The sequence below is a fragment of the Paroedura picta genome, chromosome 15, assembly GCF_049243985.1.
Source record: "Paroedura picta isolate Pp20150507F chromosome 15, Ppicta_v3.0, whole genome shotgun sequence".
Lineage (NCBI taxonomy): Eukaryota > Metazoa > Chordata > Lepidosauria > Squamata > Gekkonidae > Paroedura > Paroedura picta.
This window is the reverse complement of record NC_135383.1, coordinates 4,145,406-4,157,879: the sequence shown is the minus strand read 5'-3', so window position 1 is coordinate 4,157,879 and position 12,474 is coordinate 4,145,406. Positions and strand designations below refer to the sequence as shown.

Here is a 12,474-nt window from a genome sequence, read left to right as displayed (position 1 = left end):
CTCCTGCCAAGTCGCTGATCCGCATTAGACTTGCTGTCCCACATAGTTGAAGACTGTCGGGGTGCCAGGAGAAAGGCCAGCGGTGTTAGGCTGGTTGGCGATCCCAGCCCCCTCCTCAAAGACGGCTGGGCTGTTCGCTCCCAGCTGTAGCATGAAGAAACTGCGGATCCCAAGAAGACGGCTGTTTTGATTCTGTTTTTGTGGCACCAACCCAGAGCTCGAGATCCGCAAGTCTTTTGGCCCCCAAGAGCTTCTTCTGAGAAGAGCACGTTGGCCTAATCCAAATGCCCCTCCGTGTGGTCACCCGGGGGTTGCCAACCATCAGGCGGCACCCGGAGATTTTCTGCTATCACGATTGATCTCAACGACCGAGCTCAGTTCTCCTGGAGAAAGTGGCTGCTTTGGAGGGAGGACTCTGGAACATTATTCCCTGCCGGGGTCCCACTTCTCCCCTAAAACCGCCGTCCCCAGGCTCCACCCCCCCCAAAATCTCCACGTATTTCTAAGGATGCCACAGGACTTGGGGACCCCCTGGAATTACAGCTCATCTCCAGGCCAGAAGAAGAGTTGGGTTTTATACCCCCTCTTTTCACTCCCCAAAGGAGTCTCAAAGCGGCTTACCATTGCCTTCTCTTCCTCTCCCCACAACATATACCTTGTGAGGGAGGTGAGGCTGAGAGAGCTCTGAGAGAACTGGGACTGTCCCAAGGTCGCCCAGCTGGCTGCATGTGGAGGAGTGGTGGGAAGTCACACTTTATTGGCTTTTCTGCATATTTGTTTTTTTGTTTTTTTAATTCTCTCCCCCCGTTGGTAGCAACCCTCTCTCCCTCTTGGCTGTGGCCACTACAGCATCCCTTTCTGCCTATGCCGTTCCCCTGAACGATCCCAAACAATCAGGGGTCTTGGGGGGAAAAGCACAATGCTGCCGAGGAACCCAGCCAGTTAAGTCGGGCTGCAAGATAACATTACAAAGCCCGTTTCAACCACGGGCAGGTCTGTTTCCGTGAATCTGGACCCGTGTCAGGGTGGGCGACGCGCTTCAAACCTCACTGCCCAGTTCGCCCCGACTAATTCTGCCTTCTTCCCCGCAGTCTCCCGCATCAATGGGCACCCCAAGCAAGACAGACATCGGGAGCACCCACCAGGCTATGACAGTTCGTCGACGATGATGAGCAGCGAATTGGAGTCCAGCAGCTTCATAGAATCGGAGGAGGATGAAAACACAAGCAGGTACGGGGACCGCCAACCGTCTACTCCGAGGCTTTGTCCCACCCGGCATCCGTATAGCGACTTATACAGTTCTGCCCTCCTCCACTGTGGTCCTCTTAACAGCCCTGTGAGTTAGGTTGGATCCAAGGTCACCTGGGAGTTATGAGGTTGCAACCTTCTCTTGAGAGCCAGTTTGGTGTCGTGGTTAGGAGTGCGGACTTCCAATCTGGCATGCCAGGTTCGATTCTGCGCTCCCCCACATGCAGCCAGCTGGGTGACCTTGGGCTCGCCACGGCCCTGATAAAACTGTTCTGACTGGGCAGTGATATCAGGGCTCTCTCAGCCTCACCCACCTCACAAGGTGTCTGTTGTGGGGAGAGGAATGGGAAGGCGACTGTAAGCTGCTTTGAGCCTCCTTCGGGTAGGGAAAAGCAGCATATAAGAACCAACTCTTATGATGATGATGATGATGATGATGATGATGATGATGATGATGTGTCGGGGGGGGGGAGTGTGAGACTGTGGAGGGAAAACTGGATTCAAAGCAGCCCTTTCCTCCAGGGGAACAGATCTTTTTAGTCTGGAGATGAGCTAAAATTCTGGGAGATCCCCGGGTCCCACCTGAGGGCTGGCATCCCTAATTCACGGCGCCTTGGATCGTCTTCCCCTCGGCATTTTGAAATCTGCCCCATCCCTCCTTGGTCTCCCAAGAGAACGCAGTATCTTTTTTTTCCCCCTCCTCTCCTTCCATTTTAGTAAATAAATGGAATATCTCCATAGCAGCGAGATATGCGGCCGAACAGGATTAAGGAGCAGGCAGGGTGAGCTGCTGGAGCCGGCCAGACTCGGCTAAATCCCAGCCTGTGTTTTAATAACGCGGGGCCCCTCCGTGCGTGTCGTCGTCCCCCCCCCTTTTTAAAAAATACAAGCCCCTAGAGGCTGCCGATGAGGCCCTCTCGCTTTCTGAGCCGGGGCGGCCCGTCTTGGCATGAATGGGGAGCCGGCTGGCCAGGGAAAGGAACTGAGCGTCAAGTGCCAAGGTATGTTGTTTAATATCACAAAGATGATGTTCATAAGCGGATGAGACATTCCGTCGGCAAGGGGGGGAAAGGGGAGGGGGGGAATGGAAGGGGCTGGGTTTCTTTGCCCACAGAGAGAGCACTTGTCCGAGAGGGAAATAACAAAGCTTTTGTCCGGGGCTACAAGTGAAAGCCTCGGAGAGCTCCGTTTAAAAGAGCCGGCATTGTGTCTACCTGGCTAGGGAGGGGAAGGCACCTGCTGGACGCAGCCATGTTTGTCTTGCAGAGAGAGGTAGAACTGTCCGCGGCTTTCCCACCCGTGAGTACTCTGCCGTTTCGGTTCTCGGGAAGAATTGTTTGCAGCCAGGAAGCGGTTGGCTCGGATCTGCTGACAGGGGCTCATGGGTATTGTAGTCCATGGACAACTAGAGGGCCGCAGTTTGACTTCCCCTGTGCTAGATGGATGCAGACTAGGTGGAGGCCTTTTCACGCGCGGTTTTAAAAAGGGGAGGTTACCGCTTGCAGGCAGGTCCCAAGTTCAGTCTCTGGCGTCTGTAGTTAAAGGATCTTTCTCTGCCTAGGGACCCACTACTGGTCAGACAGTACTGAACGAGATGGATAAGTAGCATGGCTTCACATAAGGCTGCTTCATATGCTTGGAGTTTCAAGCTGCCGCGAGGCTAAATACCTCTTTGTGCACTGAACTCCGATTTAGCGTCTCAAATTGAGCGGCGAGTCCTGAATTCCCAATTTGGACGCCCACCCCTGCTCTCCCCCCTCCTGGTAGTCCTAGCAAACCGCTCCCTCTAAGCCTCAACCTCCTTATCTGAAGTGAGAGGATGCTGACACCAGATTGTGAGCCTTTACAGGGTTGCTGACCTATGAGGGGGCTTGGAAATCTAGCATTACAATTGATCTCGGGGTGACACCTGTTTCCCCTGGGGAAAATGGCTTTTTCGGGGGGTGGACGTTGTGGTGTGATGCCCCGAGGAGGTCCTTCCAATCCCTAGGCTCCACCCTCAAATCTCCCGGAATTTTGCAGTTTGGAGTTGGCAGCCGTAAAAGATTGCAAGGTGCTAATGTGTGCGGAATGCCCAGAGTGCTCCAAAAGAATTCAGTGCATAGGAGAACTGCATTGCGTTGGCTTTTCCAAATTTGAGAATTCCTCTGTTTTCATTTGCGAGGCTATTCACGACCAGTTTGCCCCTTAAAAGGTATTCTGAAAGGAAACTCAGTGAGCTTACACACGGGGTGGAGTGGAGGAGACGATATCCTGAGTGTTCTGCTTTATCTGTGATGCAGGTACCTTTCATGGCCGACACTCAATCAGAGAGATAGAAAATGCCTTCAAAGGTGGAGGGCAGGAACGAAAAGCCAAGAGAGAAAGAGACTGCTAACCTGAGGTCCCGTTCTCATAATTCTCGATTTCATTCTTGCACAGCTAGAAACGTAATATGCAGGGCACAAGACACTCGAGGAAACAGGCAGACCGTGCCGAGTTTCAGCTGCAGCTCCCCGGTTGAATATATAATTTGGAATTTGTAGCTCTTCTTTCTGAGTGGGGAGAAGAGCTGTTTTTTTATATCCTGATTTTCTCTACCAGAAGAAGTCTCAGTCGCTTACAAACACCTTTCCCTTCCTCTCCCCACCCTGTGAGGTCGGTCGGTGGGGCTAAGAGAGCTCTGACAGAACTGCTCTGTGAGAACAGCTCTTCAAGACTGTGACTAGCCCAAGATCACCCAGCTGGCCGCATCTGGAGGAGCCGAGAATCAAACCCGCTTGCCAGCAACGCTCAATTCGAGGCATAAGCTTTCGTGCGCGCGCCTGAGGGAGTGTGCATGCACATGAAACTTACACCTTGAATAAAAGTTGTCAATCTTTAAAGGTGCCACTGGGCTCAAACTGTGTTCTGTTCCCAGTTTGGACCCCTGCTAAAGGGTTCTGTATCCATGAGAAACCTTCCTACTTTTTAAAAGAAATATTTAAACGGAAGCGGCCCTGTAGCCAGTGAATTATTGTTTTAACAAAGGCACATCAGCGGTGGGATCTTGCTCTGATACATACTCCGGGATTCTGCCGTGAGCATAACTCCCCTTCCTGTTTTGGCCGCTCAGTGAAGGGCTAGGCCGGCCAACGACGCCTGTTTCTGGGAGCTGCGCTGCAAATGTTTGGGGCTGAGATCATCGCTTGCCCATTGCATAATTTAAACAGGCCATTGTTCCTCCTCTCCCACCCACCCCCACCCCCACTTCCTGTCCAGATACCAGATTTTTTTCTGACCACCTGCTTTGGAAAAGGGGGTATTAGAAAGACTAAAATCAGCACACATCTGCCCCTTGTGGTGAGCCAAAGACCTGCAGGCAGAAGACTTCCCCAGTCTGGGACATATGTCAAATTCCACACTGGTTCCCCAAACAGGTTGATCTATAACTCCTGTTTTTTTTTTTTGCCTGCCTGGCAAGCAACCACTGGAGGGATATTGTGGCTCGTTGGCTGTTCGGGGGTCATTTCCCTGGCCAGCTTGCAAAACAGGACTAGATGGCCCCTTGTTCCGATCCTGTGCAGTTTTTTGGTCCGTTCTCATGCATGCTAGAGAGCTTAGTTGGTTGACACCCCACCTCCACCACCTGACTTGGTACAGGTCATAATTGTGACTAACTCTTTGGATTTCCCTGGGCGCTTTTCTGGGTAGCCCGGTCAGGACCACCCAAAAGCCCTGGGAAGAGGCAGGGCCTTCCTGACCTCTGCTAAACCCAGGTTTGATTTATGCTTGGCCCAGGAGGAGGAAGGGGCTGCTCTCGCTTTGGAAGGAGAAAGAAAGCTGTAAATTATTATCGTTAAACCAAACAGTAATTTCAGGTTGTTACGACCCCCGAGGCCACCGGTTCCCAAGCAGCGGAGAAAGAAAACTGCGCTCTCTCTCTGTAATTAAAAGCAGGTCTCAGATTGCTCATCGAGTTGAAAGGGTTGCGTCCCTGGTTTGAAATGATCGTCTTGAATGCACCTCTGTCCACCCGAGCAGTCAAAACCTCAAGATCGCTAACCAGCGTCCCCACAGCCATGATGCTATTCAGTGGGGTGTAAAGGTTGCCAGCCAGCCCCCCACAAGTTTTGATGAGCAGCAGGCCATGGCAAGCCACCTCTGAATGTCTCTTGCCTATGTCGTCACCATAGGTCAGCCGTGACACAACACCACAACAAGAAAGAGACATGGAAGTACGGTCCACCGATGTAGACGGCTGTATATGTGTCACCAGTTTGGTGGTTTAAAGAAAGAGGGTTTCTTATTCATTGCAGTCATGTTCTGAATTTCTCCTCCTCCTCTTCTCCAGGCTGAGTAGCTCAACGGAGCAAAGCACTTCGTCCCGCCTCATCCGGAAGCACAAACGCCGGCGGAGGAAACAGAAGATGCGCCAGATTGACAGAGTAAGCCTGCTCAGAGGGCAGGGGGTGGGGGAGTGGAATTCCGTGGTAGGCTGAAGTTGATGATAGTTTAACTAGGTGGCCCTTAATATTAATTAAACAGCCCATTTTTTTAAAGAGATGTATTCTTTAATAAAGCGCACTTAGGAGAAGCATGAACAGTGACTAACTTGGAAAAGGTGTCCTCCTTTCACTCTCACACTGAAAGGAAAGCTTCTTCGAATGGGGGAATGCCTCTTCTGAATGGGGGAATCTTCTGAATGGGGGAATGCCTCTTCTCAATGGGGGAATGCCTCTTCTGGATGGGGGAATGCCTCTTGTGATAATTTTATTCTTTAGCAGACTGCATTATACAGCTATACAACCAACTAAGATTCCTTTAACTGAGCCCTTATTTAAAGGATGTTGGAAGACACTGTTCTGAACAAGCCGTTTTGGTCGGTTTTAGAGAAGCAGGGCAGAAGGGGGCTTCCTCTTCTGAACTGGCTGTGCAATCAATGAACTGATTTTGTAAATCATTGGGACTCTCGTTCAAACTATGTCTCACCCCCTCTTTACTGCGTTTGTATGCTTCTTTGGACCACTGGGCTTCTCAGAGCAAATTACATTTCCAAATCCATCTGAACACAAACGTTAGCGATGTATGCCAGCATCCTTCCCACTCGGAACCTGTTTCAGGCTCAGTGGAAGAGTGCTTGGCTGCTTCTTCCCCTCCTCTGCTGGAGTGTCCTTGGTGGCAGTCGAGAACTCATACGTCCACATCCCCCCCCTCCCCCAGCTTAAGTTGTCTCCTGTTTCTCTCGATGAGCTTGGCCAATCAGCCCTTCCGTTATCCACCTCCCATGGATTCTTACAAGCCTCTTTTTGTGTCTTCCAGTCGTCCTCCTTCAGCAGCATCACGGATTCCACCATGTCTCTGAACATCATCACCGTCACTCTCAACATGGGTGAGCCATCACGGAACGTTCACAAACATTCTGACTGATGAAGGGGAAGTCGCTTTTGCCTCCCTTAGCCGGCCGTTCTAGAAGGTCGTGTTCTGTATCACGTATTCTCCTCTGTCCCCTATTTCAGAAAAATACAACTTCCTGGGGATCAGCATCGTCGGCCAGAGCAACGACCGGGGAGACGGGGGGATCTACATCGGCTCCATCATGAAAGGCGGGGCGGTGGCGGCTGACGGACGGATCGAACCGGGGGACATGCTGTTACAGGTCGGTGCGAGCCAGGGCCCCTTCTCCATCCATTTCAAGGCAGAGGCGTTCGGTGGACATGGGAGAAGGCAGTGAAGAGCCTCTCTTTATGTGGTCTGTGGGCTTCGGCGTCCTTGTGCTCCAGCATGCCCCAGCCCTAGCTGGCTGTTTCCCTAGTCATCAGACTATTTTCCCCCAAAGGACGTGAGATTCTGCCGGTTTTCTCTTGTGCCTGGAACTTCTCCCCAGAATGCCCACATGGTGCCCTCTCGCTCTCTTAACCTCTCTTAACCAGTTGTTCTCCGAGGCCAGTCAATGCACACAATTCTTCTTTATCTCAACACAATTTTAGTTGGGTTTCATATGTTCGCTGCCTAGAATCCTAGAGTTGGAAGGGAACTCCGGGGTCATCTAGTCCAACCCCCTGCACAATGCAGTCTCAGTGTAATCTAGCGCTCCCAAGTGGTGCTCTGAAGACCTGGTCTCTAAGACACAACCTTCTTGCATTGCATTCCAGGTGAACGAGGTCAACTTTGAGAACATGAGCAATGATGACGCAGTGCGGGTGCTGCGAGAAATCGTCTCCAAGCCCGGGTAAGTGATGCTCTTTTTTATCTATCTGTCTGTCTGTCTGTCTGTCTGTTCCCACTGTCAGTTCATAGTCTGAGGAAGAGTGCTTGCACTCAAAAGATCATGCCTTGAATAAATCTTTGTTGGTCTTAAAGGTGCTGCTGGAGTCTGATTTTATTGTCTGTCTGTCTGTCATGTTTATATACCGCCCTCCCTGGAGGCTCAGGGCAGTTTACACAGAAGGCCAGCAGTGGTCTTAAGACAGCTAGGTGGTCATTTCCTGGACTTGACTCCCGTTCCGTTTTGTTTTTGCAGGCCCATCAGCCTAACTGTCGCCAAGTGCTGGGATCCCACCCCAAGGAGTTATTTCACAATCCCCAGGGGTGAGTGAGCCATTATTGTGGCAAGAAGCAACCGCATGGAAGGTCAACCACCGAAGAAACATTAACAACAACAACAAAAAAAGATGCAGTCAATCAGACCTCCAGCGGCCAGTCAGAAACTCTGCTGGGCAAAAAAACCCAGTGGCCCACTTTCCAGAAACACTTGGTGGGCACCAGGAAAGGTGTCTGCAGGGCTCCGTGGTGCCCAGGGGTGCCACGTCGGGGACCTCTGGCCTAGGGGATTCCATCCCAAAGAACGTTCTACTAACCTTGATTCTTTGCCTTTCTCTTTTGCGCCTTCCAGCTGAGCCGGTGCGGCCGATCGACCCCGCGGCCTGGATCTCTCATACCACGGCCCTGACGGGAGCGTACCCCCGTTACGGTATGAGCCCCTCCATGAGCACCATCACCTCTACCAGCTCCTCACTAACAACCTCAATTCCCGATTCGGAAAGTAAGTCACACTGCCGCCAGAACCGGGACGTTTTTCCTCCTGCGCAGGGCCGGCAGTGTAGAGCTGTACAAAAACGAAACAAACAAAATACACAAAACGGAAGAGCGGCAGCAACAAAACGACTGGTTTTTAATTTGCACTTTGTGGGGAGCGTAAAACTTCTCTGTTGCAGAAAGTGTGGCCCTTTAAGAGAGAGAGAGACACAGAGAGAGAGACAGAGACAGACAGACAGAGGCAGAGTAGTCCAATCAGAATGTCCCGAGCGAATGATCTCAGCTCCAACCTTCACCCCATTTGGATGAAGGATGGCTCCTGATTTTCTCTGGCCTTCTGGTCCATAATGTCCAGTATATCGTTTTATGGAATATATCATTTTATGGAAAGGAGCCAACTGGCCATATAACAATTCTTGCATTTCTTGTATTTTATGTATGCTGGTTTGAGTTGATGCCTGACCATTGATGAAGGTGCCAGTGCCAAAACGCATCTGGTCAGTAGAGACGTTAGTAGCCATATATGCATTAATTTTATTGGGGCCATGCTATAAGCCTTGGGTTTATAACTTAAATAAATATTAGTACTATATTTTAAAAGACAGTGCAATCCTATGTAGGCTTAAATTCATTTCCCTTATCTTTTTGGGTTCTGGGTGTTTGAGCCGGAGACCTCCTGCATGGCAAACAGATGTTTACCAACTGAGTAATGGACCCTCCCCATGGCTCTCCACAAGCTGGCTATGACTTTCCACCCCTTATTTTGGGGGAGGCACACATGGTTTAAGTGCTCCGTTTAGTTTAAGCTTGATTTTCAACGGATCACACCCACATTTAGGAAGGACCCACGTTTAGGAAGGATCACAACCCACATTTAGGAAGGACCAGTTTTCAGAAGCGTGGCTCTGTCTGCACTAATTCCGGAATCAGCCAACTTTCCAACCCCACCGGTTGTTTGCATCGTAGCCGGGTTGCCCTCTCCAGAACAGCCTCCAGCTCTCTAGTTTTATCGCTCCCCACAAGCTCCAATTGGAATGTCCTTAAACGAAACCACACGTCGCTTTCTCTCGCTACTAACCGAACTAACTTCCAGGCAAAGCCGAGGCGTCGCTGCAGAGCTCTGGCCGCAGATCGCTTACGGGCCCCCGGGAGCTTTGTGGCCGAACGGCATGCGGTTGATGATGTGTGCTGTGCGTTTGGGAGTGCATGGCGAAAAGATGAATGTTCGCAGTCTGTCTTCTGCCACACGCTGCTTTCTCTTTTTTTTACAGGCATGGACATGCGTCTGGGGGGGGGGGGGGGTCTGCCAGTGACAGGGGTCTAAATTCAAGCCCAGTTGGTGGGATTAGAACAGGGAGCCTTTCTGGTCAGCTCAGTACTGCCCTTGATGGTGAGCAGAAGCATGGCAGGCGGAATTGACACAATGAAGTTCTCCCGGGCCCTATGCCGGGCAGCGCATTAATAGCCTTTGTGCTTTGTGGGCGTGTAACAAATTGCCAAACCATGCTCGGGTTTTGCCTGGGCAGTAGTCAGTTTGGTTTGTTGATGTGGAAACAGCGTAGGCGCCAGCCATAGGGAAGATCGCTTAAGATGCGCGGCGGAAATCCGTTACGGAAGTCATTGTCGGCCGGCAAAATGTAAAGGACACGGAGGCGTGAGGTCCTTTGAACACAAGGGGCCCTACCTTCTTTGAGCCTGCAGGCAGATTTGAAATTCTGATACAGCGGGGTAGGTACTACGACAAAATGATTCAGTGAGGCTACCGGAAAGAAGCTTTCGCATGGCTTGGCCCTTGCAAGGCGGCTCTGTCCACCTGCAGCTTCGGCAGCTGCCCCAGGGTCAACCGCCTCTGCTTCTGCCCCCTCTGCGCAAAACTATCCCCCCTCTGTCTCCCCTGTCCGCTTTGTCCCTGGCTTCGCTGACTGCGAAATCTCCCCACCCCCATCCCCCTTTTCCGGTTTTCAGAACTGGACGAGTCCCCCTTGACGGTCAAGAGCGACATGGCCACCATTGTCAAGGTGATGCAGTTGCCAGATTCGGGCCTGGAGATCCGGGACAGGATGTGGCTCAAAATCACCATCGCCAACGCGGTCATCGGTGAGTCTCTCCGGCTCTCGCGGAAAGGCCATCCCTTTGGCATTGTGTTCGTAAAAGAGCGATGTGATGGGGATGTTTGCGCTTGTGGGTTTTTTTTGTTTGCTTGAGAATTTGGTGAGTCAGGAAACTGGCCGGGCCTGTGGGCTCCCTGCCCACAGTGATTGAGGTCAGTCCTAACCTCTGTGTGCAAAATGTTCCATTTCTTTTTCTGGGATGGGAGAGGAAACTCTGGCCGAAGTTTTCCACAAGACAAGACTGCCTCCTGCTGCTTTTGGCGTGCAAGTGCAGTCAATTCGCACAATGGTGTTTTGTTCAGGGAGAGGTTGAGACAAAATGGTCCCCAATCCCTCCTCTCGAGAATTCAGATCCCCTCTGCTCTCTCCCACTTTTTTTCGCTGTGCCAAGAGGCTGCTTCCATGCTGACCCAAACCAAACCCAGGTTTGCTAAACAAGCCCCAGTTGTCAACCATAGTTAAGATGGCAGATCAGAGCATTCCCTCTTGAGAGCCAGCATGGTGTCATGATTCAGCGCAGCTGGCTACACGTGGAGGAGGACTGAGGAATCAAACCCAGTTCTCCAGATTAGAGGCTGCTGTACTTAACCAATACACAAAGCTGGCGGATTGTTTAAACTTCAAGTACAACGATATAGGCTAGATATCAGGAAAAACTTTTTCACAGTCAGAGTAGTTCAGCAGTGGAATAGGCTGCCTAGGGAGGTGGTGAGCTCCCCCTCACTGGCAGTCTTCAAGCAAAGGCTGGATACACACTTTTCTTGGATGCTTTAGGATGCTTTGGGCTGATCCTGCGTTGAGCAGGGGGTTGGACTAGATGGCCTGTATGGCCCCTTCCAACTCTATGATTCTATGGCCTGTATGGCCCCTTCCAACTCTATGATTCTATGAGCGAGGGTAAAACAGAGAGCGATCAATTACTAAGTCTGTTTTCACAACAGCTTTGGAAAAAATCCCTATGAAGGGAGAGGTGGCAGCTCTAATATTAATGTAATTCTGCGGCTACATTTGACTTCACTCCAGTGTGAACACTTCCCCGCCAGACTGGATTCTTCCGTCGGGTCCCGCATCGTTCTCTTACCGCCTATTTCCCGGCTTACAGGAGCAGACGTGGTCGATTGGCTCTACACGCACGTGGAGGGCTTTAAAGACCGAAGGGAGGCCCGGAAGTACGCCAGCAGCATGTTAAAACACGGCTACCTCAGGCACACTGTGAACAAGATCACCTTTTCCGAGCAGTGCTACTACGTCTTCGGAGATCTCTGCGGCAGTAAGTCAGACGGGCAGCTGGCGAAGGCAGGCTCGGCTCGGCCACCCAGGGCCTGGTCGGCGTCCCGATTTCAAAATCCACACTGCGCCACCTTCTCGTTCTGTGAGCTGCCTCGAGTCTTCACGAGAGGGGCAGACTTCAAAAAATTAAGAGCACAATCCCGAAAAAGATTTCTCATGAATCGGCGCAGTATGGCAGCTAGAGGGCTGGACAAGGACTGGGTTGGCTGAGCCACGAAATTTACGTCGGGCCTGCCGTTTTTTCTCCACCTGACTTGTTGTGTGAGGTTGTTGCAAGGATAAAATGGGAGGGAGGGGGTCGTGCCCTATCTGCCACTCTGAGCTTCTGCAAGGCGGGGTGGCGGGGAGGCTCCTTGACTCCTGTGCCGAAAATCTCGAGCGTCTCTACGTTGTCTCAGGACTCCCCTCTGTTTATCTCTCGTCGTTTCCCCAGCGCCATCCTCACGTTTCTTTCCTCCCGCCCAGATCTAGCGGCGCTGAATCTTAACAACGGTTCCAGCGGGGCTTCGGACCAAGACACCCTCGGCCCCCTCCCTCCCTCGGCCACGCCTTGGCCGTTGGGTCACGGCTATCCTTACCAGTATCCCCTCGCTCCTCCGTGTTTCCCGCCGGCATACCAAGATCCCGGCTTTAGCTACGGGAGCGGCAGCGCGGGGAGCCAACAAAGCGAAGGTAAGGTTTTCCGTGGAATCGACTACTTGGAGTCTGTTCCATTCCCCCTGGCCGTTGGCTTAATTTTCTCTCCTCCCCCCGTCCCCGCCATGCCCCCTCGCTTTGCTCCGCCCTTTCTCTTTTCGTTGGTTTTTTGTGTGCCTCATGCATGGAGCGT

General features: G+C 51.8%; 1 protein-coding gene across 3 annotated transcripts in view; it reads left to right on the top strand.

The window, feature by feature from the left end:
* DVL1 (dishevelled segment polarity protein 1) overlaps window positions 1–12,474 on the top strand; it is a 56,667-nt gene that overhangs the window by 37,491 nt on the left and 6,702 nt on the right. For 2 of the 3 annotated variants that reach the window (XM_077311131.1, XM_077311133.1), the window contains exons 5-14: window positions 1,092–1,230; window positions 5,561–5,654; window positions 6,529–6,598; window positions 6,726–6,865; window positions 7,362–7,438; window positions 7,730–7,797; window positions 8,102–8,251; window positions 10,210–10,341; window positions 11,458–11,625; window positions 12,111–12,317. In XM_077311131.1, coding sequence (XP_077167246.1) covers window positions 1,092–1,230; window positions 5,561–5,654; window positions 6,529–6,598; window positions 6,726–6,865; window positions 7,362–7,438; window positions 7,730–7,797; window positions 8,102–8,251; window positions 10,210–10,341; window positions 11,458–11,625; window positions 12,111–12,317 — 1,245 coding nt within the window. The remainder of the gene's footprint in view (window positions 1–1,091; window positions 1,231–5,560; window positions 5,655–6,528; window positions 6,599–6,725; window positions 6,866–7,361; window positions 7,439–7,729; window positions 7,798–8,101; window positions 8,252–10,209; window positions 10,342–11,457; window positions 11,626–12,110; window positions 12,318–12,474) is intronic. The other variant, XM_077311132.1, reaches the window with a different exon arrangement.